The sequence below is a fragment of the Gekko japonicus genome, unplaced genomic scaffold, assembly GCF_001447785.1.
Source record: "Gekko japonicus isolate JY-2015 unplaced genomic scaffold, Gekko_japonicus_V1.1 scaffold990, whole genome shotgun sequence".
Lineage (NCBI taxonomy): Eukaryota > Metazoa > Chordata > Lepidosauria > Squamata > Gekkonidae > Gekko > Gekko japonicus.
This window is the reverse complement of record NW_015175385.1, coordinates 383,683-409,729: the sequence shown is the minus strand read 5'-3', so window position 1 is coordinate 409,729 and position 26,047 is coordinate 383,683. Positions and strand designations below refer to the sequence as shown.

At 47.6% G+C, this 26,047-nt stretch overlaps 2 protein-coding genes across 2 annotated transcripts in view; both read left to right on the top strand.

The window, feature by feature from the left end:
• The first annotated feature begins 2,747 nt into the window (after positions 1-2,747).
• Positions 2,748-15,587, top strand: SMARCD1 (SWI/SNF related, matrix associated, actin dependent regulator of chromatin, subfamily d, member 1). The gene is made up of 13 exons (XM_015425617.1): positions 2,748-2,938; positions 4,182-4,369; positions 5,595-5,637; positions 5,714-5,836; positions 9,175-9,297; positions 10,586-10,702; positions 11,019-11,120; positions 11,498-11,659; positions 11,752-11,849; positions 12,481-12,616; positions 14,634-14,756; positions 14,932-15,063; positions 15,537-15,587. Exons 1-13 carry the CDS (start codon positions 2,771-2,773, stop codon positions 15,585-15,587), a joined length of 1,566 nt encoding a protein of 521 aa, XP_015281103.1. The 5' UTR covers positions 2,748-2,770.
• Positions 15,588-22,967: 7,380 nt separating this feature from the next.
• Positions 22,968-26,047, top strand: part of GPD1 (glycerol-3-phosphate dehydrogenase 1) — a 17,440-nt gene continuing 14,360 nt past the window's right edge. Inside the window, exons 1-2 of the mRNA XM_015425618.1 lie at positions 22,968-23,013; positions 25,074-25,251. Coding sequence (XP_015281104.1) covers positions 22,973-23,013; positions 25,074-25,251 — 219 coding nt within the window. The 5' untranslated portion in view covers positions 22,968-22,972. The remainder of the gene's footprint in view (positions 23,014-25,073; positions 25,252-26,047) is intronic.

Sequence of the window (26,047 nt, the reverse complement as noted above, 5' to 3'; positions counted from 1 at the left end):
CCTTCGTTTTCACCCCCCCCCCCCCCCCGAAGAACTTGTTCCTTCTGCACAAGCACTTTTTAGAAGCCCGCACAAACTGACTGCTCTCCACTCACAATGAAGTGCCTGGCCTGACCCAGCTGCCACCGCTACCGCACTTGCCCTGCTGGGGCGCTGCTTTTAGGTGCAGGAAAGGGGCCTGTGAACCAGGGGCCTCCTCCTCCACCTCCACCAGGCATGCACAGGGGCGGGGCCGGAGGGGGAGAGGCTGACCGGGGCGCATGGGGGGGAGGCTCCAGAAGAGCAAACTCATTGATGCTGCAGCAGCCAAATCGCTTGCTCACAGTTTTAATGCCAGGAGCTCACCAAGTAGGAGCTCTGCAGCTTAGAGGGAGCATTGGAGAAGACCCCCCCCTTCCCTCCCCACCCCACGGGCTCCTTGCTCCGTCCCCACCGGCAGGAGAGTCTCAGAGAGAGGAGGAGGAGGCACAGTGAAGGAGGTGGGGGACACACAAACACAGTGCCGGCGCCCCATGGGACCCGGTGCCCTTCCGCAGGGCCTGTTGGGCCACGATGTCCCACCGAACATTCAGCAGCGGGGGAGGAGGGCGGCAGCACCGATGGGCCCCCTCCCCGGACCGCGAGCTCTGCGCTGGATGGCACCTGGGAGGCTCTGTGCAGCCCCTCATGCTGCCGGGAGTGCCGTGCCCTTGGCCTCCTCTCCGCGCCCCTGGCCCGGCCGGAGGTGGTGGAGGTGCTGCTCCACACCCTGCTGCCAAAGAGGAGCCGCCCTGCCGCGCCCACCCAGGAGATGGTCGTAAAAGGTGAGGCCGCCGCCACCGCCCTGTCGGGGGGGGGCAGGTGCAGTTTGGCGCCCCTAAAGGCCGGCCCACTCTAGGTGACCGCCTAGTTTGCCTAGTAAGTGAGCCGGCCCTGACCCTATAAGCAAATGTTAGTTTCTTGCCTGTCTTAGAAGAACTAAGCTGTTGAAATTCATCCATGTAGCACTGATGGGTCCTTCAGTCATGCCAATTTGATATTTAGCATCTGCATTTGTACCATGTGCAGCTAGCATATACTAGTTCCTGCCCTACATTCTGGATATGAATTTTGACATTAAGTGTTGGAATCTGAGGAGTGAAAAGTTCCATCACAAGGAGCTGAAATGAATGTATTGAATAGTTCTCTGTGTATGAAAAGTACAGTGTAGAAAGTACAGTGTAGAAATCTTAAAGATAGATCCAGGTGGTCAGCCGTGTTGGTATGAAGCAGCAGGACAAATTCAGAGTTCAGTGGCACCTTTAAGACCAACAAAGGTTTATTCAAGATATGAGCTTTTGTATGCAAGCCACACTTTTTCAAATACATTGGAATGGTAGGTAAGGTTCAAACGTATAGATAGGGACTTAACAGCAAATTAACATGAGTATGTTTAAACATGATTATGTTTAAGCTATGCAAAGTCAGAACTAAATAACAACCTAAGGTTATAAGGTCAACATTTGTAAAGCAATAAATATGTCAAAATAGCAAATAAATATCTAAAGGTGTCTCTTCTAATTGTGGGAAGCAAACCAAGAATGTCCCAGGTGTGGAGCTCACTTAACAGCACTTTATGAGGTGGACCCAGTGTCATATCAGCAAAGTATCCCAATACTCTGACAAAATGCTGAATGCCTGGGACGTTCTCAGTTTGCTTCCCACAATTAGAAATCACATTCCCAAGATTTCCTGGGGGGGGGGGATCATAGAAAAATCCAATTGACATTTAAATGTGATTACTAGCATTTGTGAAATACTAGTTTAATATTTCTTAATATTTCTTTAATAAGCCATATCTCCAGTCTTCAGGAATTCTGGCCTGTTCATTTAGCTCATTCATCCCATATGTGTGTCCTAGTCACCTAGCGTACATCAGCGGGTTTTTTCATCTGAGATATGTGCTCATCTATCTAGAACAGCATCTGAGATTTGCTAACCCAACAAGAAGGCAGGTCTGAGTTTCTTTCCAATGAATATTCTCTGAAGCCTTCTGCTGGAAGAACTCTCCTCTTATGATCATTTCCTTTTACCTTTTTCCTGCTTGTATGCATGACCTTATATGCAACACTGTCCTGGTACATCCAGGTGGTCAGCCGTGTTGTGTTGGTCTGAAGCAGCAGAACAAATTTAGAGTGCATGCACACGAAAGCTCATACCTTGAATAAACCTTTGTTGGTCTTAAAGGTGCCACTAGAGTCTAAATTTGTTCTTCTGTCCTGGAACATTATCCTGCAACAGCACATCCGATCAAGTCTGCAAACCCATTCTGTGGTTGTTCTATTTTTATAAACTGCAGGCTAAAGACTTTTCCCATCAAGCCCTGAAACATCTTTTTCTCCCCAGCACGTTTCCCCCCTACTACAATAGCCAGCCTGATCAAGACTTTCTCGAAAGCTTGTGGGAAGGTGGGGAATATTCCGACTGGTCTTAAAATTGAAAAAAAAAGAGGCTCCAAACACACCTGCCTTTGCAACCCTCAACTGCCTCGCAGTCCCATTTCTTATCGTGCAGGACATCCCAGATTCCGAACTCCATCGACAGCCCGTGAACACCAGGTGGAGCCCTAGTTGCGCGCCCTTTCCGTCCTTCTCTCCGGCTTCAGCTCTATGATCAGTTCGGTGGTTTTCTATCCCCTGATAGGCGACCTCTCTATGGTAAAGCCCAACTAAATCATCCTAACCCCACATCCGCCTCCTCCTCCCCCCCCTCCCCCGGCTCCCGGCCGCTTTGTGCTGCTGAGGGAGGGAAGATGGCGGCGCGGGCGGGTTTCCAGGCTGTAGCTCCGAGCGGCGGCGGTGGCGGAGCCGGCCCTGGGGCGGGAGCGTTAGGGCCGGGCACTGCTGGGCCTCCTGTTCGAATGGGCCCGGCGCCCGGACAAGGAATGTACCGCTCGCCTCTGCCCGGCGCTGCATACCCGGTACCGACTGGGCCCGGCTAGGAGAAGGGGCGGGGCCGAGGAGGGGGCGGGGTTTCCAGAGCAAAGGCGTGTAAGGGCGAGATGGGGAGGGGGGAGGCGAAGCTGCAGTGGGCGGGGAAAAGGGCTGATGGGAAAATCTCTCCAGAAAGATGGAGGAGAAGGGCGGCGGCGGCGGCTGCTGCTGAAGGGTCGTCCGTAGGATAATATTGGTTAAGCGATAAAGGGGAATATGGGGGTAAGGCATGAAATGGGGGGGGGGAACTCTGAGAGGTAAACTCCGAGGTGAGTGAGGCTGAGAGAGAATGACTGGCCTGAGACTACCTAGTGAGTTTATATGCGAGGGAATGGTCAAGGGAGGGGAGGATCTACCTTGGGTCTGGATTTGACAGCCAGTATATAGGGCATCATCTGAGGCAGGGGCTGTCAGTATGGTGCCATGGTTTAAGTGTGGGGCTCTGATTGGGGAGTGTGAAGTCTTGCTTGGTTTTGTACACACTCACTGCACCACTGCTTGCAGGATTGTTGTTGGGTTACAATGGAAGAGAGGGTGCTTTGTCTGCTTCTCTGAAATTCTTGTGAGTAAGGCAAGGTAACAGGTAGTAATAGGCACTCGCTTATTTATCTGCAGAATTTAAGTGGTGCTTCTCCATAACAGCCCAGATGCAACAATGAATCAAAATAGTATATTTGTTGAACGTCAGGTAACATTTACTGAGGTTCCAAGATGCCGAAGCTTATTGGGGTAGGAGCAGGGGGGAGGTCAAGTAGTGTAGCTTTATGCAGTTGGCAGGTTGAAGTGGTGAGGCTTTTTCTTACATTGCACCAACTTTAGAAAGGGCACATTTGATTGTTGCCTTAACAGAGGGGGGATAACCATTTTTACACAGAAGATTACAAGGCAATGAGAAGTAGAATTCTCTTCTGTCGTGAGGTATTGGTATTTTTGTGTAAGAAAGTTTATTTGTGGAGGCAGAGGGAGGAAGTGGCAAACCACCCCTGAACACCTCTTGCCTTGAAAACCCTTTGGGGTTCCCATAAGTCGGGCCTCCATGTACAGGCTAAAGTGCTACAGCCTAAGGGGGGAAATATACCATATGATTCTGTTGATCTTTATAAACTGGCCCTGACAGAAGTCTTAAGCAGATAGGAATAAAATATCTGTAAGGAAATTCCTCTAAGAGTGTGAGTGTGGGGTGTCCTAAGGTTCTTCAGAATTAATTTTCCTCTGCATTCATTTCCCCAGCGCCCTGGCATGCTGCCGGGCAGCCGCATGACCCCTCAGGGACCTGCAATGGGCCCTCCAGGTTACGGCGGCAGTCCTTCCGTTCGACCTGGGATGACTCAGTCAGGAATGGACCAGTCTCGGAAAAGACCAGCCCCTCAGCAGATCCAGCAGGTTCAGCAACAGGCAGTGCAGAACCGCAACCACAAGTAAGAGGTTCCACTTCACTTGCAGGCCTCTTCCTTGGGTCAGGAAACCTCCTCTTTCTTTAAGGGTGTTAGCTTCTCTTGGTTAATTTCCACCAATGGCTTACCTGAAAAATGCTGATAAAGAGGGATAAAGCTCCGGAAGACTGTTTAAGTTGTGAAATGACTGCTGTAAACTGAGGAGAGAAAAAGCTTCAATCAGCTACAGACTTGGCTCAACTTTGGCGTGTGTCTCCATGGGCCATTCGTATCCTACTGATTCAGTTCCTGATCACCATGGGAAGCTGTACTAAAAGAATCTCCGTTGTGATGTGGATGTTTGCATACTAGCCTCAGTACTTTGACTGGTCTGCCTGTACACAGTGTGTGATTTCCAACATCTGCCACAGGTCCACGACTTCACATATGAGCTTGGAGCAGTGTATGCATTCGGCATGATCGGTGCAGTCCAAGTGCAGATTCAAGGATGAAATTAGCCAAGATACTGGGAGAGTCATGATAACATCCTTCCAAAATTTGTAAACCGTGTATGTGCAGAGCCCTGATTTGAATAGGGGCCACTAAGAGGAAGGAAGGAAGGGGGGGTTAACTCTCACCTCCCCTGCTCTCAGTTTTGCCAGCTGAATCTGACAGCACCATTTGTACTGAGACTGCTCTTCAAAAGCTGGGCCTTCTGATCATGTTTTATCCTCCTTCTGCCACCCACCATCCCAATGCAGATGTCCATGTAGCTTCTCTTAGTACTTAAAAATACTGTGAGGATCTGACAACAGATCTCCCAGCATCTCATCTAGTTTGATCCAAAGATCCCAGAAACCCAAGAGAAGGCATGCCCATGGTATCCCCTGGCCCTTTTAAATTTCTGGTGCTTTTGAGAAATGGGCTAAGACTTTATGGGATAAAGATGCACCCATATTAAGATCCCAGTCTGGCTGCATTCCTGTGCATGCTTACTATCGGACTTACTTCAGAATAAACCTGTTTAGGTTTGTGCTGCAGGTCCTAATAACTAGACAATGGCTTTCAGCTTTATTTGCAGAGCTAAAAGAAATTCCTTACACCAATCTGATTTCCTAGGTACCTTTAAATTTAAAAACCAATGGGATCGTAGTGTCTTATGTTAAGGTGGGTCAGATTGTAAATATGATTCATTATGGAATTATCAAGGTGTTAACTTAGGCTTTTGTTGAGGGTTTATCTCATCATTTTAATTTCTGTCTCCACACAGTGCCAAGAAGAAGAAGATGGCAGATAAGATTCTACCTCAGCGGGTGAGTGAGGCTTTTGATACTTGTAGTCTGTTATGGTTTGGGAAAGCAGTGGCTACACTGACTGTATCTATTTCAGATCCGGGAGCTAGTACCGGAGTCTCAGGCATACATGGATTTGTTGGCTTTTGAGAGGAAACTGGACCAGACGATCATGAGGAAGCGCTTGGATATCCAAGAAGCCTTGAAACGGCCTATTAAGGTAACAGAGAAGAAGGTCTGTAAATCTGAGGCACATCTATATGTCTTTCCCTCAGCCATATAAAATAAAATCAGTAGAGCAGTAGATCATTGTATGACTTACCTTCAAACATCTGTGGCCTAAATAGAGGCATTGGACTTTATGGATGAGCACACTGGTGGAGACTGGAAATAAGATGCTTTACTGCCATTTAGCACTCTGTTGCTGCTAAAATGGTGAGACTTGTTTTCAAAGACTCACCCACTATTTAGGTGCTGGGAGAAATTAAACAGGTGAGACTCTACAAAGTCAATAGGAGGCTATGAAGCATGCCCTTCCTGCACCAACTAAATCAAAAGTTCACTTTCCTTCTGCATTCTCTGAGGAGCCAACATGCAAACTTTGGCTGTACATGAAAGCATTGCACTTCTTCCTAGTGGGTTCTGTTCAACTCGGCTACTTCTCCACTCTATGAATCACTTTTATTTCCCCCCCTTCCTGCTGTTACTAGCAACCTTTCCAATCCTGTTTTCCCTGTTCTGCCTCTTTTTCTCTCTCTCAAAGCTAGCATCCAAATTTCCATTTCCCCCCTAGTCTTTGTTAACCATAATCCCTGGTTTCCCCAGTTGCTTGGAGCAAATACCATGTTGACTCAGGGCTTATTTAGCATGCTTATCATCATCATCATATGGCATTGTGTGTAGTATAGCCAGGAGATCCTAAGATTGTCTGGCAGACAGAAGTTCTAGTTCTTTTAGTGTTATGCACCACTAGGTGGCAAGCTAGACTTGTTTTAATGCAAGAGACGTTTCACAGATGGTTTGCCATTGCCTGCCTCTGCATCAAACCCTGGTATTCCTTGGAGGTTGTCCTTCCAAATACTATCCAAGGCCAACCCTGCTTAGAAGAAGGAGGGGAGGAGGAGATTGGATTTATACCCTGCCCTTCACTACCCAAAGGAGTCTCAGAGCAGTTTACAATCTCCTCTAAATATTATCAGAGTGACACATGAAGCTGTCATGTAGTAGCAGCTCTTTGGCTTTTGTGGGGATGTATGAATCAGGCGTTAATATCAGTCCAGACAATACAACTTCCAACACAACATCCTCCTGCACATCTGTAAAGATAAGCATTGCGGCACAGGCAGAACAGCAGAGATAGGAATGCAGTAGCAATTACCAAGACACAGAATGAACTCCTCAACCCCCATGGCAACATAGCTGACACGCGCTAGCAGACTCATCTCCCGGGGGTGAAGCTGCGCTCCAGCCGAAGGCGCAGATTCGCCACCCCCCAGGAACCCGGCTGAAGGGACCCTGGCCATGGAACTTCCAAGAGGTCGCCTCTTCGATGGCATAATGCCGGAGAATTGAGGCGCCTCTCCGTTCCGACGGTTCTCTGTGTTGCAAGACCGAATGGGCTTAGTGACGCTGACCGAGGCAAGCACGGGAGATTAAGCATCCGAAATGGAGTGGAATCGAGGTCGGAAGACCAATTATGAACGTGAGTCAGACTTAAGCGTTGATTAAAGGGAAAAGAAAGCTCCCCACCCTATCCCATGGAACAGAAAATCAGGTGAGCGGGGGAGGGACGCCTCCCATGTGCATGAATTTATGAGCGAATGAGGGGGGGAGTGGAAGAAAACGCGGTTAAAATTGTCAAGGAGTACTTACCAAGGCGAGTTTGAGCGCATATTCAGAGACTTTTTTTAAAATTGCGAAAGTAAACGATAAAGATGGCGGGGAAGAGGACGGAAAAAGAGAAACTTTTGAAATCGAAAGTAACTGAGAGCCCAAAACCAAAAGTAACCAATGAGCTGGCAAAGACTTTAGCAGAATCCATATGCCCCCTGATGGACCAGATGAATAACTTCAAAGAGCAGATTACAAAAATGACCCAGTGCATCACCACTCAGCAAACACAGATAAATGAGACTCTGCAAATGATGAACCAAACAGCTGAGAAGGTGAAAGAAGTGGACGCCACTGCAAAAAGGTGAAGAAGAAAGTGCAAAAACTGGAAAAGAAGCAAGTTTCTACAGAAGATCAGCTGCTACAATTACAAATGAAAAAGGCTAACATGATTTTTCGCTTCCAGGGCATGCCAGAGACCAAGGGAGAGAATCTGAAGGAAAGGATGAGTGAACTATAGGCCCCAGTGACAGATATGAAGGCAGAACTCTTGCTAAGCAAAATGGATGTGGCCTTTAGGTCATATTCAGGATACATAAAGAAAAATAATCCGCCTGGGGAAATTGTAGTAAGATTCTTCAAGAGGCATGTGAGGGATGCAATCCTGAAAGCAGTATCTGGAGCACCCCTGAGAGACGGGGAGAATGCCATCAGAGTACTAAAAGACATTCCATTTGAAATAAGACAAAGGAGAAAGAAATACAAAGAACTAACTCGCTTTCTTCAGAAAAACTCAATTGGATGACTTCTCCTAAAATAACAAATTCAAAACAAAACCCAAGGAAATTACCATGCCCTGTGCAGAGTGCAGTCAGTGGTGCTGGAATTAGCACCTGGTATTTTTGGCCACTGTGTGACAGAGTGTTGGACTGGATGGGTCTTTGGCCTGATCCAACATTGGCGTCTCTTATGTTCTTAGGGATACAGATAGCTAATTCCAGAAGGCGTTACCTTCAAAATTAAGGATAAAAAAGAAAAGATTGACTCTGTTCTGAAAGCACGGGAATTTTTAAGAGTCCAGCTGGGAGGGCCAGTGGAGGAAGAAAAAGAAGGGACGGACAGCAAGTCCAGCGGCGAGCTAGACTTGGGATCTTCCGGAGAGGACTCTCTTTCAGAGAAAGGGGCAGCAGCTCCTAAAAGTCCTTATAAACTGCGGAAGAGACTGGGAAAAGAGAAGTGAAGGCTGAAGGACTCTGAATTGTGCCTTTTGAAGATTTTGAAATGAGATGCTTTGGGGTATTAATGTCAGTTAAGACGGGGGGGAGTTAACCAAAAAAAATATTTGATTTAATTCATAATGAGATTAACGAGATTAAGACTTGATGTAGGTTTATGATGATTAGAAGATCTCCTCTCTTGGGCTTTTAGTCATTAGTGGGTATCTCTGCTGTGTCCCTAGTGTAGTCCCTTACCCTTTTTCTGTTGTAGTTTGTAGTGATTATAAAAAATGCAATAAAAAATTCCCTCCAGGGGGCATTAAAAAAAATGCCTCAGAAAGGACTGGGGGCTTACCTGCAGTGCAGAGTTGAACAATAATGCGGAACAAGGACATTGTTCTTTTTGGGTGGTGAGCAGGCCAGTGCCCTGGGGACCAGAGGGGCGCTTGCAGAGGCAAGCATTGGGATGAGTGGTTCTCTGCTTCCACAGCTATTTTGTGTTCCCTTTCAGCAAAAGCGGAAGTTGCGCATTTTCATCTCTAATACCTTCAATCCAGCCAAATCGGATGCAGAGGATGGTGAGGGCACGGTGGCTTCCTGGGAGCTCCGAGTCGAGGGGCGACTGTTAGAGGATGTGAGTGACGAATGGGATGAGCATGTCCCCGGTGGGAGAGTTTCCACATGTAACAGTGATAGAGAGTGGCTGTGTGAGCAGAGTTGTTTCCCTTAAACTAGACTGTATATCCAAAATTGGCTTATGGCAATGCTCTTGAAATGTGGGGTACACGAGAGTTTATTTATCATGGCAGAATTGTCGTGTGAATTTTCTCCATCCTGAAACAGTATATTAAATCTGACAGCTCAGCTCATCCAGTCCTGGTTGAACAGATCAAAACTCACCCTTTGACCTTGAACTTTGGTGCTCCTTCAAGCTTTTAATCAGCCTTGGTCTTGCAACACTAAAGACTCTTGTCAGTGTCATTGTGGATGGTCAAATGTGTCAATTTCACACCAGCTTTCCCTGTTATATAGATTTTTCTGAAGATGTTTGTTAGGGGTTGAAACTGACAGGAAGTTGACAAGTGCCTAACATTTCTTTCCAAGTGACATGATCTAATAATGCTTGAAGATGACACAGTGAATTTGACTGAAGAAACTTTGATCAGATATTGGTCAAGTATTTTTAAAGCATTAACTTGATTAGAACAACAAAAAGAGATGCTATAATCACCAGCAGATTTGATACCTTTTATTAACTTTCAAAAATGTTAAGTAAAGTTTCTCTGAATGTGAATGATTCTCTGAATACTTCCTGCTTTTTGGTTTTTACCCTGCAACAGCCAGGTCAGCCTATTTAAACCTTTAACAAAGAAATAAAGCAAAAGTCATGGCAACTTTTTTTTAAGTCCATTTGTAGAGATCTACAATTGTAGCAGACGGTCAGTAGAAGAAACTTTGCTATGCAGCTGGAGGTTCTTCTGACTGGTGCAGCTCTTGCTGTTGTCCTTAATGGCAAATGTTACTATAATGATTTTTTTAAAAAAAATAATGAAACAAAAGGCTGTCTCCATGTAATATTTAACCATATTGAACCGTGGTCAGCTCACGGGTGAACTGATATTTGACCAGTCACTTGATCAACATGCTAACCCTGCCTGAAGAAGCCCTTAGTTATATGACAACGTGAAGATTGTGGGGAGGGTGCCAGTGTCCTAGTCAGTGTACAATTTCTGGCTCAGAGAGAAGAGAGAGCAAGTCACTGTTGCAAACGGCAGCATCCTTTACCTCCTCCTTAATGAAAGGCGGTCTGTCCTAGGAAAGAGAGAGGCAGCACTGCCTTTTGTTTCTAGGTTTGGTTGCTGTTTCTGTCATCATTCCAAACTGGGATCCGGTGGCTTCATCCTCCCTCTTGTCTTTTGCAGTCTGCTCTTTCCAAGTATGATGCTACTAAGCAGAAGAGGAAGTTCTCATCCTTTTTTAAATCTCTGGTGATTGAGCTAGACAAGGACCTGTATGGGCCAGACAATCATTTGGTGGAGGTGAGACTGTTTTTTATCACTAATATTCTTAATAGTCTTCCAAACAGATATATGAAAGCTATTGCTGCCCTTTCTTCAAGGAGCTCTGGGCCATGAGCCAGGTTTCCTTTCAACCCCACCCCAAAAACCAAGGGAAATGAATTAGCCGAGAGGCTGGTCCACAGTTACCCTATAAGCTTCATGTTGGGTACCTGAACCCAGGTCTCACCAGAAATGTTCATGCCTGCTTGTGCTTCTTCTCACTGGTATTTTATTCAGTTTCTCAGTGCTTGCCTCTTCTCTTTCCCCTCCGTCCACCCAACCTTTTACTGTTCAGTGGCATAGGACTGCAACCACCCAAGAGACGGATGGTTTCCAGGTGAAGAGGCCCGGAGATGTGAATGTGCGCTGCACTGTCCTGTTGATGCTGGACTACCAGGTAAGCAGGATGGCCTCCATGAGAGCTACTTGAGAAGGACCAGTGGGATGAGGAGAGTGGCAGCTGGGAGATCAATGGCTGCCACGGGACTTGGACTAGCCCATGCCTTGGACCGGGCACAGTTTGCAGCTGAGACTCTTCCTGTTTATCGGGAAATACCTTCCTCCTCCTCTGTTAATGCATTTTTGAATGTGGGGATTAAAATGGTTTTGTTTTCCCCCTAGACATTTTCAAAAGGATTTTCTCCTCTTTGTAATTTCCTTGGTTTGGGTTCCTTATGTATCTTTGCTTTCCTGAAAGCAGCTAGTGCAGTAAGGAAACACTCTTTTCAGTGGCATGCATTTCTAATTCTGGGGTTCCCCGCCCTCCCTTTGCAGCCTCCACAGTTCAAACTGGACCCTCGTTTGGCCCGCCTCTTGGGGATCCACACCCAGACACGTCCCGTGATCATCCAGGCGCTGTGGCAATACATCAAGACTCATAAGCTGCAGGACCCCCATGAGCGGGAGTATGTCATTTGTGACAAGTACCTTCAGCAGGTAATGGCCGTGGGGCAGAAGACAGCAGTTCTTCCAGGGATGCTCGGGGCTGGGCTCTTGTGAGCTGCTTGACCTTCCCTTTCAACCTGCAGATATTTGAGTCTCAGCGAATGAAGTTCTCTGAGATCCCCCAACGGCTGCATGCTTTGCTTATGCCTCCAGAGCCAATCATCATCAACCACGTCATCAGGTGAGGATGGGACACTTGGTGGCAGGAAACGGAGTTGAGCTTGCCTGGCCCATAGACACCATTGCAGCACAGAGGCTGAACTGTGACTTGGAAGATGCAGTCTTGCATCTGTTGTAATCTCAGTAGACAGCCTCAGGCAAGCCTGTCTCCCTTCTACCTGCAAAATGGGTATAAATGGTACTGACTTGCCTTATAAGGGTTAGTGTAAAGATTAATGTGTGTGAAACACTTTGAATACCGTGAATGCTAATATAGCACAAAAATGAGGGTGTTTTTTCCCTTTGTAGAACATAGTAGAACTTAAGGTCTTCTTTCAGTACGCCTCCTTGCTTCAGGTTGTTCCGAGAATTTTTTTTTAGGATATATTTCATTATGACATTTCCAAAACAGCAGAGATGCGAATGGGTTTGTTTTGGAAAGTTACATCTGCCAGACATAGAAGCATTCTAGACCACTTTCAGGGAGGGAAGAAAAAGTTAAAGAACTTGAGCAGGCTGGATTTTTGGAAGTGGAGGAACAATCCTTGCCAACAGCCTAAGCGGCTGTCCCTTTAGTTATTGGTGGTGGTTAGGCTTGCCACACGGAACCAAGTTCTGACTGGGGTATATGTCTTGTTGCCCTCCTCCCCCAGCGTCGATCCAAATGACCAGAAGAAAACCGCCTGCTATGACATTGACGTGGAAGTAGATGACACTTTGAAAACCCAGATGAATTCTTTTCTGCTCTCCACGGCCAGCCAGCAGGAGATTGCCGCTCTAGACAACAAGGTGAGAGCTCCTAGAGGTGATCATTTATACCTTCAACTCTCTCGCAGTCATGTAGCAAATGGGATCTCAGGGGTGTGTGTGAAAAACCTGAAAAGGAGCGGAGCAGCACATCACATCTACCAAGGACCCTGCAGCAAGACGTTCCAGTCAAAATGTGTTAAGATCTTGGGAAATAACAAGCCGTTATAATGGCTCACATTACACCATCAGACAAACCAATTTCAAGAAGAGGAGAAACCCGGGTTCTCTCTGTAATATTTAGCGATTTAGAGAACTTGGGAGTTCTGGATTCTTCTAGAGCTCCGCTTTCATGTAATGAAAAGTCCCTTGTTCTTCCATTGCACCCTGTAATAGTAAAGTGCCTTAGCCTATCCGCCCCACTGCCGATCAGCAAAGCAGCACAGCTGGACTAGGCATTAAGGGGAGGCAAGTTTCTGCAAAGCAATGGCAAACTCCACTCAAGGTATGCAGAAAGATATCTCGTCCCCCCAAAAAAATCCCTTCCAAAGAGGGCAGTACGTCCCAATAGTGAGGAGCAGGCTATGAGTGTCTTCAAGTTGACATGGAATTCTGGCAACGTGAAGGCAGAGCATAGATGCAAACCCAGAAACTGCCTGGTGGCTGTTAAGAAGAGGAGCAAGTGACTTACTAGTTACTTCCCTTCAGTTTCAAGGTTCCCCAGCCCATCCTTGTCTTTTCAGCTGCCCAAGGAATCTCCCTCAGAGTGCTGAACCTTGGAGGGGCTTGCAGAGGAACGAGCTAAGTCCTCTTCCATGTCAGTCTCACCCATCAATCTGGAAAGTATTAAGGTCTGAGCAGGTCATTTCCTGATCCATATCTTCAAAACCTATTCATGAGCTGTAAAGGGGCAAAGAAAAGTAGTACTAAGAGGTGGATGTCGGAATCAGGGGATACATGCATGATGGTACCCGGCATCCACTGAGTATTGTCCTCACCATTGCAGTGAAAATGATCTGTTTTAACTTAAGAAACTACTTATGGCTCAGTGGTGGAGTATCTGCTTTGCATGTAGAAGGTCCCAGGTTTTGTCCTCAGCATCTTCAGTTAAAAGGATCAAGGAGTAAGTGATGTGAGACCCTGGAGATCTGCTACCATTCTGAGTATAAGGCAGGTTCAGCTGTTCACGAGTATGTGGTCTCTAAGCAGCATAACTTTGACGTTGCCTTCTAAAGTGCTACCCAGTGAAAACCAGGGGGACTTCATCGTTTCTCCCCCCAACAATTCAGGGTGTCTCTGGCTGTCCTGAAAACCTAACCTGAATTTCCCAGACTCCTGGCCTAGCAACAGTCTTTCCAAGACTCTGGGAAGGCTGCCCAGCCATAGTCCTAAAGAGCTTGAAACAAAGCAGATTCTTGATTAGTTGGATTCAAACTCTGGGGCAACAGTTGGAGGATCCACCACTTTATACAGGACAGAACAGACTTGGAGGGGACGATATGCTTGGAGAAACATGTGACACATCTGGGTCAGCCATAAAGAGTCTCCTCCTTGCTGCTTTTGTTGTAATCCAAGAGTCCACCCAGAGTAGCAAGCTGATGACTTAAGTGGCAAGCTGATGACACACTTTTTAAACTTAAGAGTTAAGCTACATTCAGTTTAATGGTACTTATTGCCTAATAACACTTCTTTGGATTGCAGCCTTACAGTGAAACCCTTTGGAGAATTGCACCACTCTTGAGTCCACTGATCTCAATGGGCTTAGACTGATGCGAATCTGCATGGTATTGAACTGCTAGTTTCATTTCAGTGGGAAACTCCAGTCTAATGGCATAAATGTGTTTAACCCTGACTTAGTCAGAAGATTTTTGCATGGGGAACAAAAGCAGAGAGGCAAAACACTTAACTCCTGGATGTGATTTGGACTGCTCCCTGCCCTACGTATGAAACTGTGTAGCAGATGGTTTGAAAACCAGCCACTAGATGGACTTTGAAATAATACTGTAGTAGCCTATAGTTATACCTCTTTCCTAATGTTTGTTGTGTCTCTACATCACAGATCCATGAGACCATAGAAACCATCAACCAGCTGAAGACCCAGCGGGAATTCATGCTGAGCTTTGCCAGAGACCCCCAAGGCTTCATCAATGACTGGCTACAGTCCCAGTGCCGGGATCTGAAAGTGAGAAGCCCGAGAGGGAGAACCCCCCCAAAAAAGGCTTGTCTGGCTGTTGCTAGGCCTCCAGTCTAAAGACTGGCACCTCCCACTGTATCAGAAGGAAGAAAGCTTCAAGCAGGGGTTGGGGTTCTGCTCCAGTTTGGGCAGATGGGTAACTGTTTCCCCATTTCCCCTCTAGACTATGACAGATGTAGTTGGGAATCCAGAAGAGGAGCGCCGAGCTGAATTCTATTTCCAGCCGTGGGCTCAGGAGGCTGTGTGCAGATACTTCTACTCAAAGGTGAAGCATCCTGGCCCTTGTGATTTTCCTGTAATAAGGGAGGGGTGGACAGCTCCCATCTCAAGCTGGGATCATAGAATGCCACTCCTTCCGTTCTGGAAGGCCACCTCCATCCTGATTGCCCGTATGGATGTCCCGTCCGAAGGCACTATTGGCATTAAAGGTATTATAATAAGTTGGAGCCACTGGAGAACTTTCATACTTCTCCAACTTGTGTTTTGCATATTGGCAAGTTCTGGTTACCAGAAATACTTCAAATGAGGTGACATTTTAGGGCTTAAGGAACACTTAATACAACAAATGCTTGTAAGCAAGAGCGCACTGGATTATCAGAGGCACCTCCAAGTGCAGCTGTACATGCTAGGTGTAGAGGGTCTTATAAAAGCCGCTGCTGGGTTTGCACCTTTTATTACTGGCTCCTGGTTGGGAGACATCCCAGATTCTGAGGAGCTGCAGTTCTCACTATAGCTGCACTAATGCTGTCGTTTTGCCTCCTCTCGCAGGTTCACCAGTGGCAGGAGCTCGAACAGGCTCTGGGAATCCGCAACACATAGACGGGGCCTGCCTCTCCCTAGCCAGCAGGTCTTGTGGCTACCAAACACTGCAGGGATTCACTGCTCAGGCCTACGCCATTCCCACTCCAGCACAGAACCTACCACCGCTCTCCCATCCCTTTCACCATCATCTCTTCTCTGCTGCTGTGTTTCCTCCCTCGGGGAGGAGCGTGGTCAGCAGGCAGGCCAAAGGCCTCCTTCCTTTGATCGTTGCCTTCAGAGCCCCAGGGCTCTCTCCTGCCTTGGCTCTAGCTGAAGCTCTTCTGCACTCAGGACAGCTTCCGTTGAGAGCCTTGCAAGCTCAGGACCTCCTTGCCAATCCCTCAGTGCCCCCTCCCCAGTCCCACCTCCCCCAAATCAGTGAGGCTGGACGGCTCTGCTGCACATTGCCTCTGGATGTTGCAGGTGAACACAGGTCTGTGCAGCTCCCCCTCAGGTCTGGAGCAATGAGGGGCAGCGGGCAGGCACCACTTGCAGTGAGTTCCCTATGCTTTCTGGTCCTTAAGGGGTGGGGAGTGATGTGCTGGTGCATCTGTTGGGAGAGGATGGAATCCCCCCCCCCCTTTATACGTGGCTTTCTTGCCAGGAACCAAAAGGCAGCAAGGTTGGCACAGAGTCTGCAAGTCATGGCAAGCCTGTCTTACCTGTTTTTATTGGGGGGGGGGTGCTTTTTTCTGGACAGGGGGAGTTGTCAGAAGGCTCTGGGCCTGTTTCTGGGCTGTCGTGGTGACTCCAGGTCACTGCCTTTTAAAGGACAAAGCATCTTCATCCCAGCTCCTTGCTTCTTTCCCTCCCCCTCAGTGCTCTGGGCACACAGAAGTTGGCTGAAAGGCTCCTCCAAGCTGTGCTTGCTCTCGTTCCGCCTTCCTCAGCTGACTGGCACAGAGCAGGTTTCTGGGGCAACCTTTAAGACAGGGAGTGGGGGGATACAGAGGCAGGTGTCCTTGACCTGGGGAGAATGCAGCAGAGGTGATGATCAGCAAAATGAACAGGGCTCACCTCTCGCATGTATTTTTTTGGTCTTGTGCACCTGCTGATTTGTGGCAGGGTTGAGGGTGGGGGAGAGGATCTTTCTGCTGAACTGATTTTTGGGACTCTAATGCAGCTGGACAGGTCCCAGCTGCTCGTACTCTGACACTAGGCGCAGAAATTCTTGCATCCCCCCCCCCCCCCGGCAGCCATCTCTGAAGTGAGGCTGGGGACTGCTTTGAATTCAGGTGTCTGGGTGGCCCTAATCCTCTGTGTGCGTGTGTGTGTCTGTGTTAAGAGTTGGGGGCTGTCTACCCTTTCTGTCTTGTCTTTGCCATACGAAAGACCACCTTGCCCTCTTACCCCCTTCTTCCCCCGCTTTGTGGTACCAGGGATTAGAACCCTGGTGCCCTCTGTAGCTGCCACAGGCTCTCAGGGCAAGTATAGATGAAGGAAGCTCAGAGACTGGCTGGCTGGCAAAGTGTAGTTGTTTTAAGTGCTCTCTTATTATGCTTTGTGTTTGTGGTTCTTCCCCCCCCTCCCCCCATTCCCCTTGGTCCAAATTTTTTTTTGTACTGTGTCCTTTTAGATGTCACCCAGTTTTAAATAAAAAAGCTGCCTCTGAATGAAGGTGTTACCCGTCCCTGTGTGCTTTATTGCTGGCTTTTTGTTAGAGGCAAGGGTCAAAGGGGGGAGGGTCTGCGTGCTTATATATGTGGCAGAATAAAAAAGATTTGATTAGTTTCTCCGGGCTTTCCTGTGTTGGTTGATTTTTCTGTTCAGTTACAAGATAATACCTTTTTAATCGGTTGCCTAGCAGAGGAATATGTTTGAGAACCCCTTTGACTGCTGAATACATGCTCAGGTGTTCCACTGAAAATGCTGAGGCAAGGGTAGAAGCCAGGAAGGGGCGGTCTCTGTCTCTCCCCTCTCGAGGCCCTACCCTTTCTTCCATGGAAGATGAGACGGGGGCGGGGTAAATGGTAGCCATTTCCCAACCCATAGGAAGGGCAGGTAGTCTTTGCTGTCCATGTCCGGAACAAAGATAGTTTTGGTAAAGGCGTTGTGAGTAAGCTACTTGAATCCACATGGATGCTTGATAAGAGTCATGTTGGGGGGGGGGTGTTATGGGGTGGGAACAGTGCACATATGTTGGGAATCTTGTTTATCACCCTTTGGTCCCCTCCTCCCCCCTCCCCCTGTTAGGAGCCTTGACCACGTACAGGGGTTAAAAACTGGATTTCTCCAAGGACTGATGTGGTGATCTTGGGGAGGAAAAGAATCCACACAAAGTTACTCCTTTGCCTACTTTAGCAGCTTGCCTTGCTCACAGTTGGCATGACTAAATGGTGGATTTTTCCACCCAAAGTTTCGTGTGTTGATCTTGTGCAAGAAGATTTATCCTGAGCCAAGGAGGACTTTGGCTGGGTAGAGCTGGGTTCTTTGGGCGGATGAAGTTCTGAGGGCTTAACTACATCTTACACACTCCTTGGGTTGTTTCCAGAACCTCCACAAGGCCTGTCAGTCAGACATGCACTGCAGGTTTTCCACCACGAACTCAGTTTTCAGGTGCCTGATTCAGGCACATGAAGGGGCAGCTAAATTCTTTTAACCCCTGCCATTTTCCCCACCTGAAATGGCCCCAGTGTGGTGGTGTTTGCTCCATTGGGTGAAGTCCTGAACAGAGCAAATAGCCCTCCTGGGATGTTTCAGGCAAGGAAAACAGCACCTGGGGGAGGGGCTTATATAATCTCTCAACACACCGTGGTCCTCCATCCATGCCTGGGAATTAAATCCTCAGGGAATATGCCATTCAGTAAGGAATTTGCCAAGAGGCCTCTTGGTGAACTCTTGTATGACCTGTAACATGTAGTTAGGCCCCGCCATGTAGCACCCTTCTGGACTGAGCTGTCCCTGTGCCACCCAAAGGATGGCGGTGGTTGCCTTTGTATTTGTTTCTCGTAGCCCAAAGCATTTTAAGAACTAAATCTTATTGAAGGTCTTTCAGTGTATAGGATAAGTGCCGCCAGTGAATCTCTTGGATTGGCAGGGCCTTGGAATGTATACTTGGAAGGTGGCATAAGGTCATCTTGTCCGCACCTTTAAGGTGGGATCCTCTATGTAGTGGTGTGGGCTTCCATCAGGCCAAAGCTTTAAAGTCTAGCCTGTGTATGCAATAGATTGAGATGGTAGAATGGAGCATACAATTTCAGAGTGCAGACAGGTAATGATTTTTAAGCTCTTCCCAGTCTTGAAAAGTCCCTGCAGATGTAAAATGAGCACTGCACAGCAAGGGAGGTGCAGCAGTCTTTGTCCTTAATGGGCCTGTGTCTTCTAGCTGGGGGTGGGGAACATACAAAGGAGCTCTCAAGTAGTATTCCCCAGCTGTAGTCTGTGTTAGCTATTCTACATTGTAGTACAGTTTGTGTTTGGGGCAGGGTGGGGGGAAATGAACGAAAGGAAAACTAGTTTCCTATGCGACTAACGTACTTTCTGCCAAGAGAGAGGCTGCACAGGCTCCTGTTGCTGTGGTAGTAATAGATGCCCATTCTAACTTCCATAGACCGTTCTCTCCCTGATTGGGTTCTCCAGCTGCCAGAGGATATCACCTGCTCATTGCCCTCAGATCAGTGATCCAGAGCTTTGTTCTGTGGTTGCATTTTATCTCTCTTCCCAAGGATGCATACAAGGAGGGTTTTTATTCTATGCTTACATAGTGTTTAAAGGTAAAGGTTCCCTTGCTCGAAAGCCAGTCGAATCTGACTCTAGGGTTGCGGTGCTCATCTCCGTTTCAAAGCCGAAGAGCCAGCGCTGTCCAAAGACGTTTCCATGGTCATGTGGCCGGCATGACTAAACACCAAGGCGCTCGGAATGCTGTTACCTTCCCACCGAAGTGGTACCTATTTATCTACTTGCAATTTCTTGCTTTCAAACTGCTAGGTTGGCAGGAGCTGGAACTAGAGACGGGAGCTCACTCCGTCATGCGGCACCCAGGTCTCGAACTGCTGAACTACTGACCTTCCACAGCCTGCAGTTCAGCGTCTTAACCACTTGAGCCACCACAGCTCCACATAGTGTTTAGGAGGTAAATTAAACGGAAGGAAGGATGTACTTGAAAATGATCTTAATTCATGTGTGGGTGTTCATACGCAGGCTCAAGTACACCGCAGTACTCCATCAGACTGATTCACATGCTGGAATCACAGAAGGTGTGGGAGCTGCTGGGTAACATCACACATAGATGCACAAGTGTCACTGAAAAGGGTGTTGGATATGTCATTTCAATGACATTTTAACCTATGTTGTCTTAACAAGCTCAGCTAAAGCCCTTTTCAAGTCCTAGATAGTTTCTCCATCTCCCACCTGCTGTGTTCTCTTCTAAAACATTGGCACTGATCCGTTCCTTTTGGAGAAGTAGACAGTTGATTTGTGTGTGGTCAAAAAAGCCTGACTTGCATTAGAATGGCATAACACTTCAGGGACTGTAGCATGTTTGGTGTGCTACCAAACTCTGAAGGCGCTGAGCATAGTGAAACTTTGCAGCCGGCAGCTGGCTGAGAACTTGGGGCTGTGACCTGGATTCAGAGCCAAGCTGTGAATTTATGACAAGACTGGACACTGCCACCCCCTTTCCTATCTGTAACATGGAAATGGTATTGATTTACCAGATAGGGGTGTTCTCAAGCTGAATAAGAATGACAAAGGGCTTTGTTAACATTCTTACACAAGTTATTGACTTACTGGCAAGCATTCACTAGTTGTTACTTAGGGCAACACACCTAACTAGGCTAGGTCTTCTTCGTCCCCTTTCTTATGCTCTGGGAAACTGAGCCGTAGAACTTCAATAACATTCAAATGCAGGCTGTGAAAGGACGGAGGCTAAGGTGTGTTCCCCGATAGCTTGAATCCCCTCTTTGTGGAAGTTACAAAGTTTGCTAAAGTAGTCATGTATAGTAGCCTAGTAGAAAGATGCGGTTCTCTCTTAGCCAGCCTGTTAGATGGGCTAGCTGGGTGAGTGTTAATGTTTTGGTAGTGGGTATGGAGTTACCAGTAAGAGCAAGAAGTTACAGTGCCCAGTGAAAGCTGATGCCACATTGTCTGCTTAAGCATCATCACACAAGGGTGGTGTCGGTGGTCGGAATGTCAGACTAGGATCGGGGCCATCCAGGTTTAAATCCCCACCCTGGGTGACCTCGGTCCATCCTCCCCCAGCCTAACCTACCTGACAGAGCTGCTGCTGTGAGGGTGAAATGGAGGAATTCTGAAAGCCACATCTGGATGCCATTGAGGAGGAATAAATATATATGCTACGTGCCGGAAGCTGAATATGGGGGACGTGCATTCTGCTTATTCTCAGAGGTATTCTTCACACAGCCCTGGATGTTGGACTTCTGGTTTGGAGAGATGTCCTAGTTCAGATGGAAGCCCTGCTCTTCAGCGGGCTCTGGATAGCATTTGAGTGGCAATGCCCTTTCTCACTTACCCCCTTGTTTGGACTTGGAAATGACCCCTTTGGCAAGCATCATATAGATGCCGCTGGACGGTCTCTGGAACTGTAAGACAAGCCTGTGTCTCCAGTGAGGAGTCTTTTTCCAGCATGCATCTTGCTAAAGGTAGTTAAATGTGGTTTGGGATTTCATTTAGAATGAAAATATGTCTAACAAATGTTGGAAATGTAAAAAAAAAAGAAGACTCTTTTTATCATATGTGGTGGACTTGTGATAAAGCCATGACTTTTTGGACAAATGTTTATGAGGAGATGCAGAAAATTCTGAAATGTACTTTTAAAAAAGAACCAGAGATACTACTTCTAGGGCTAAAGATGGAAGAAGTAAATGCAACAAAAAAGACATTATTGTGGTATTTAATTACCACAGCTAGAATGACTTATGCACAATCTTGGAAACAGGACAGAATACCTGATAACTGGGAATGGATACAGAAAGTGCTATTTGTGGCAGAAATTGACAAATTAACAAAGAAATTGAATAACAAAGAAGATAAAGAATTTTTTGAAGAATGGAAAGACTTTAAAGAATATTTAGAAAACAATTGGGATGTGAAATCTACTTTACTTTGTTTAGATAATTATTAAGGGTCGAAATTCAGAAAGGTTTGAATATATTAAATAAGATAATATTACCTTGAAATGTAAAATGAAAATGGGAAGGAAAAAGGGAATTGTAAAATGAGAAGGAAGGGAGGAGCATTGCGGGAAGCCACCAAAGGGGGGGGGGAGGAGATAAAAGAAATGGATATGGGATTAATGAAATGTGACTTAATGTTGAACTTATTGATATATCCAAATAAAAGGGTTTTTTTGGGGGGGAAGAATGTCGTCCCCCCCACCAACACACACTCTTCCAAAGCAAGAGCACTGGAGGTGGGGGTTCCTATCTAGATGGCAGGAGCTCATGCCTGTGTTTCCTCTGAACACTGGGGCTGGCTAGTCATGCTTCTGGTTCCAAAGGTCACCTGCTGGTGCCTGAGTGTGCCCCACTCACTCGTTATCAGGTGGAGATTAAGAGATGTGCTTTGCTCTTGCATTTCTACCCCGACCTTTGCTATCGAGGCCAGAGGGGCCCCGTAGGCTACAAAGGTGGCAAGTTTGACAGGAGCCTTGCACAAGGAGGCCCAGTAGCCTGGACACTTGCTATAAATTAAACACAGGCACACCAATGTGATAGGAGGAGTGATTCAGTGGGAGGGGGGGTTAAATGCTACAAAATCCCAAATCCAAATGAACTCGAATGTCTGCTGACCCCCTTTCTTCACAACATTTACAGGGGAAAGTGCGGAGGATCTGCATTTAAATCCAGCCATTCAGACTGGATTGGAGGGCCCTAGGAGGGAAGGAACTGCTTTAGAAAGTATGACAGTTTTCAGCCTTTTTGCCTAACTTATGAAAAGTCAGACCAGTGTGGGACCGGGGCCATAGGCGTAATCTTCGTGGGGGCGGCGGGGCTTCAGCCCCCGCCGAAATTTTCAGGAAGGTACTCAGCCTCCCCCGGGAGCCACCCTTGCTCCTAGCAAAGCAATGCCTCTGGCCCAGCCCCAGCCCCCCCCGGGAAATTGGAAAGTCTACACCCTTGACCGGGGCAATGCTCCCTCTAAGCTGTGGAGTCTTGTGAGCAAAAATCCTCCTTTGTGAGCGACTGGCATTAAAGCTGTGAGTGAGCCATTTGGCTACTGCATACATTAGTTTGCTCTGGAGCCGTCCTTCCTGAGCCAAGACAAAAATGTGTGAGCCGGAGTCTAAAACACTGTGAGCTAGCTTACGCTAACTCAGCTTAGAGGGCACACTGGACCGGGGTATCAAAAAAGTTGAATTTCTTTCAATGTGTTCTTCCCCCCTTGCCGCCAGCCTCTTTTCTTTGTTGGGTGGGCAGCTACTGCCGCATACCCCCTCCTATCCCATGGGTGGCAAGAAAGTTTGCATCGTGGGCTCCGGCAACTGGTGCGTGCGTTGGGGGGGCCAGGCGCGGGGAAGGGGTGGGGTGGGGTGGCTGGCGGGCCGCCGAGAGGCACGAAGGAGACGGAGGGGGCAAATCCCAGCGGGGTGGCCGGCCGTGGTAGCCCGTTGCAGCCGCTCCGGTGTACTGCAGAGCTCCTTAGATAGGGCGCGGTGTTTGCGCTATAGCGGTCCTTGGTCGCTGGTCAGGACAATCTGGGAGGTGAGCGATTGTGATCCAATGAAAAGCAGACGGTGCCTGGTCAACAAAGGTTTTTTCGCCCCCTTAAAAATCATCCCTTCATAACGCAAAGGCTGGTTCACACCCCATCCCACACCCCACACCAGCTCCGGCTTCCTGGCCTGTGCAGCCAACTGGGGAGCGCATGTGTGGACGAGAATACTCTGCGTCTCTTGACAGGTCCCCCCCCCCTGTGGTTTCTGCTGTAACCGAACCCAAAATTATGGGGGGGGGGGTTGTTTTACCACAAAGGAGTCACATCCCAGGGTTTTTATTCTATTGATTTTTAGTTATGTTACTTATAGTTCGCCTTTCTCATTAAGAAGACTCAAAGTGGCTTCTGCCGTGTAAACCGGTACAATCAATTGGATGAGACGGCTCCTAAGCAATGGAATGGGAGTGGGACCCCGGGCTCTTTCTCTCCTGTGTGTACCCTAGCTTCAACCCCTCCCAGAAACTGGAGGTTTCTTGCTAAGGTCATGTTCTTCCTCTGTGTGGACACTGGGTGCTCCTGGAACCAATGCTCCCTCTAAGCTGTGGACTCTTGTGAGCAAAAATTCTATTTTGTGAGCTACTGGCATTAAAGTTGTGAGTGAGTGATTTGGCTGCTACATAAATCAGTTTGCTCTGGAGCCATCTTTCCTGAGCTAAGACTAAAATTTGTGAGCTGGAGGCTAAAATCTGTGAGCTAGCTCACCCTAAGTCAGCTTAGAGGGAACACTGCTCCTGCCCCCTTCCTAGCCCTGTGAAAGAAGCATCCTGCCACTCCAAGCTACAGTGCCTTCCTGTCAGACTGGGCGTGGCAGGTCCCTTTCTGGCACCACTTCTAGAATGGTAGCTGCAGGGAGTGCATTTTTCTCCCTGTGCATCCTTTTAACGCTTTTCAGCCGTGCAGTGCTCAGCTTCATCCACAACTGGCCAGATCTGCAAGTGGTTTTCAGTGCCAGGGTTTGGCTATGCTGCATGCCAATCAGGGCGCATTGAACATGTACAAACTGCCTTCCCTGCACCAATGATTGGCTACATTGAACTTCCTGATACCAGGCACAAAGGTTTCCAGGTTAGAGAGCTTGAGTCCCCGCACTGTAGAAACAGATACTAGTGTGTAAAATGGTCCCTCAGTGTGGGAAATGGCCTTCTAGCTGATCCTAGCCATTCTCTGCCATCGATTTTAGCCCATCCCCTCTGACTAGGAGTTGCTGGTTCCCTGCTTGTGAGGTGTCTAAGAGAGAGGCCTTCGTCTTTATCTACAATCAGTGTCCTTCTTACCTCTTTCCCATGAATGGTAATCCTACTACCCCTGGTAATTGGGAGCCAGTCCCCACCTCAGACCGTTTTAACTGTCATTATTTCATTCTTTCACTCATTCATTCAGAAACTCAGACATTTCCTCAATGAAGTTCCCATCAGAGACTCCAAGTTCAGAACTGCTGGTTAAGTGCATTGATCACAGATTCCCCTGCAAAAGATTATGCCACCATAGACATTGCATGCTCCAGATTCTTCCCCTGAGTTTTTAAATATGATTCTTAGGTGACTGCTCATGTTTACTATTTCAAGGTTCATTTTTTTTTAAAGTGTGTTGTTAATCATTTACTTTGGGAGGAGAAAAACTCCATGCCTCTCTCAGCTCCTTTTAGAACAAAAATCAAGCCTCTTAATCCTTTGGAAGCAGGTATGCAGTGGCCCCCTTCCATGCAGTCCTATGCCAGGGCCCTGTGATGGAGTTTTGATGCTCTCCGGAGAGGAAAGAGTCCCCTGGCAGCCCACGCAGAGGTTGGACCCTTCATTCCTGACTGCTGCTGTCTCTCTCCTCCTCCTGCAGGGGCTCGGCTATTGCCAAGATAGTGGGTAGCAATGCAGCCCAGCTGGACAAATTCGACAACACAGTGAACATGTGGGTGTTTGAAGAGGAAGTGGGAGGCAAGAAGCTCACGGAGATCATCAACACGCAGCATGAGAATGTCAAGTATTTGCCGGGACGCAAGCTGCCGCCCAATGTGGTGGGTTTCTCAGCTGGGCATAGAAGGGAAGCAAAAGGGGGAGGGGTATCAGGAGAAAGTCAAATTGTATTCCAAGCAGAGAGTCCTCCCTCTGGAGACTGCCCAAGACATTCGGGCACCTGAGGCAGGCTGGGAATCCAAATGGAGGCCAGTAAAACTTAGAAATGGCATCAGCTCTGTTTGCTGCCCTTTAATGACATCCAGCACGTAGTCTCAAAGGTGAGCCACCTTAACCCTTCTAACCAAAACAACCAAATGCGTATCGTTTGCAAAGTGCTTTCCAGTATTCCAAATGTTTTACCATTGTTACTGCAGGTATCTCACCTGGCACTTAAAACTGTGGTGGTGGTGGAGGTTGTCATTCCATTGTCTCTGGTGCTCACCTCAGAAGATAGGGGCACATTCCCCAGGGTCTATGTCACAGATCTCAGCCAAAAGGCAAGGTTCATATGGGAGAAGGGAATCTTTTAACTACCTTTAGTATTTATTTGGTGGATCGGGAACTACAAATGGGTGACATCTCTAGGGATTTGCCTTATGTTAAGGCAGTCCAGCTAGCTTGGTATTTGGTGGGAGCTGTCCAGGCCTGGAGTGCTTCCCAACATCTGCTCCCACCAGAGACACCAAGGTAGAACTTGGGGCCTTCTGCATGCAAAGCATGTGCTCTGCCACTGAGCGACAGCCCTTCTTCCAGGCTATCCCAAGGGCCATCAATACCCCCTTTATCTTCTATGCAGAAGAAACTGGAGAAAGATAGATGAGAACAGAGAAAGGGAGAGGCCAGAAACCCCTTTGT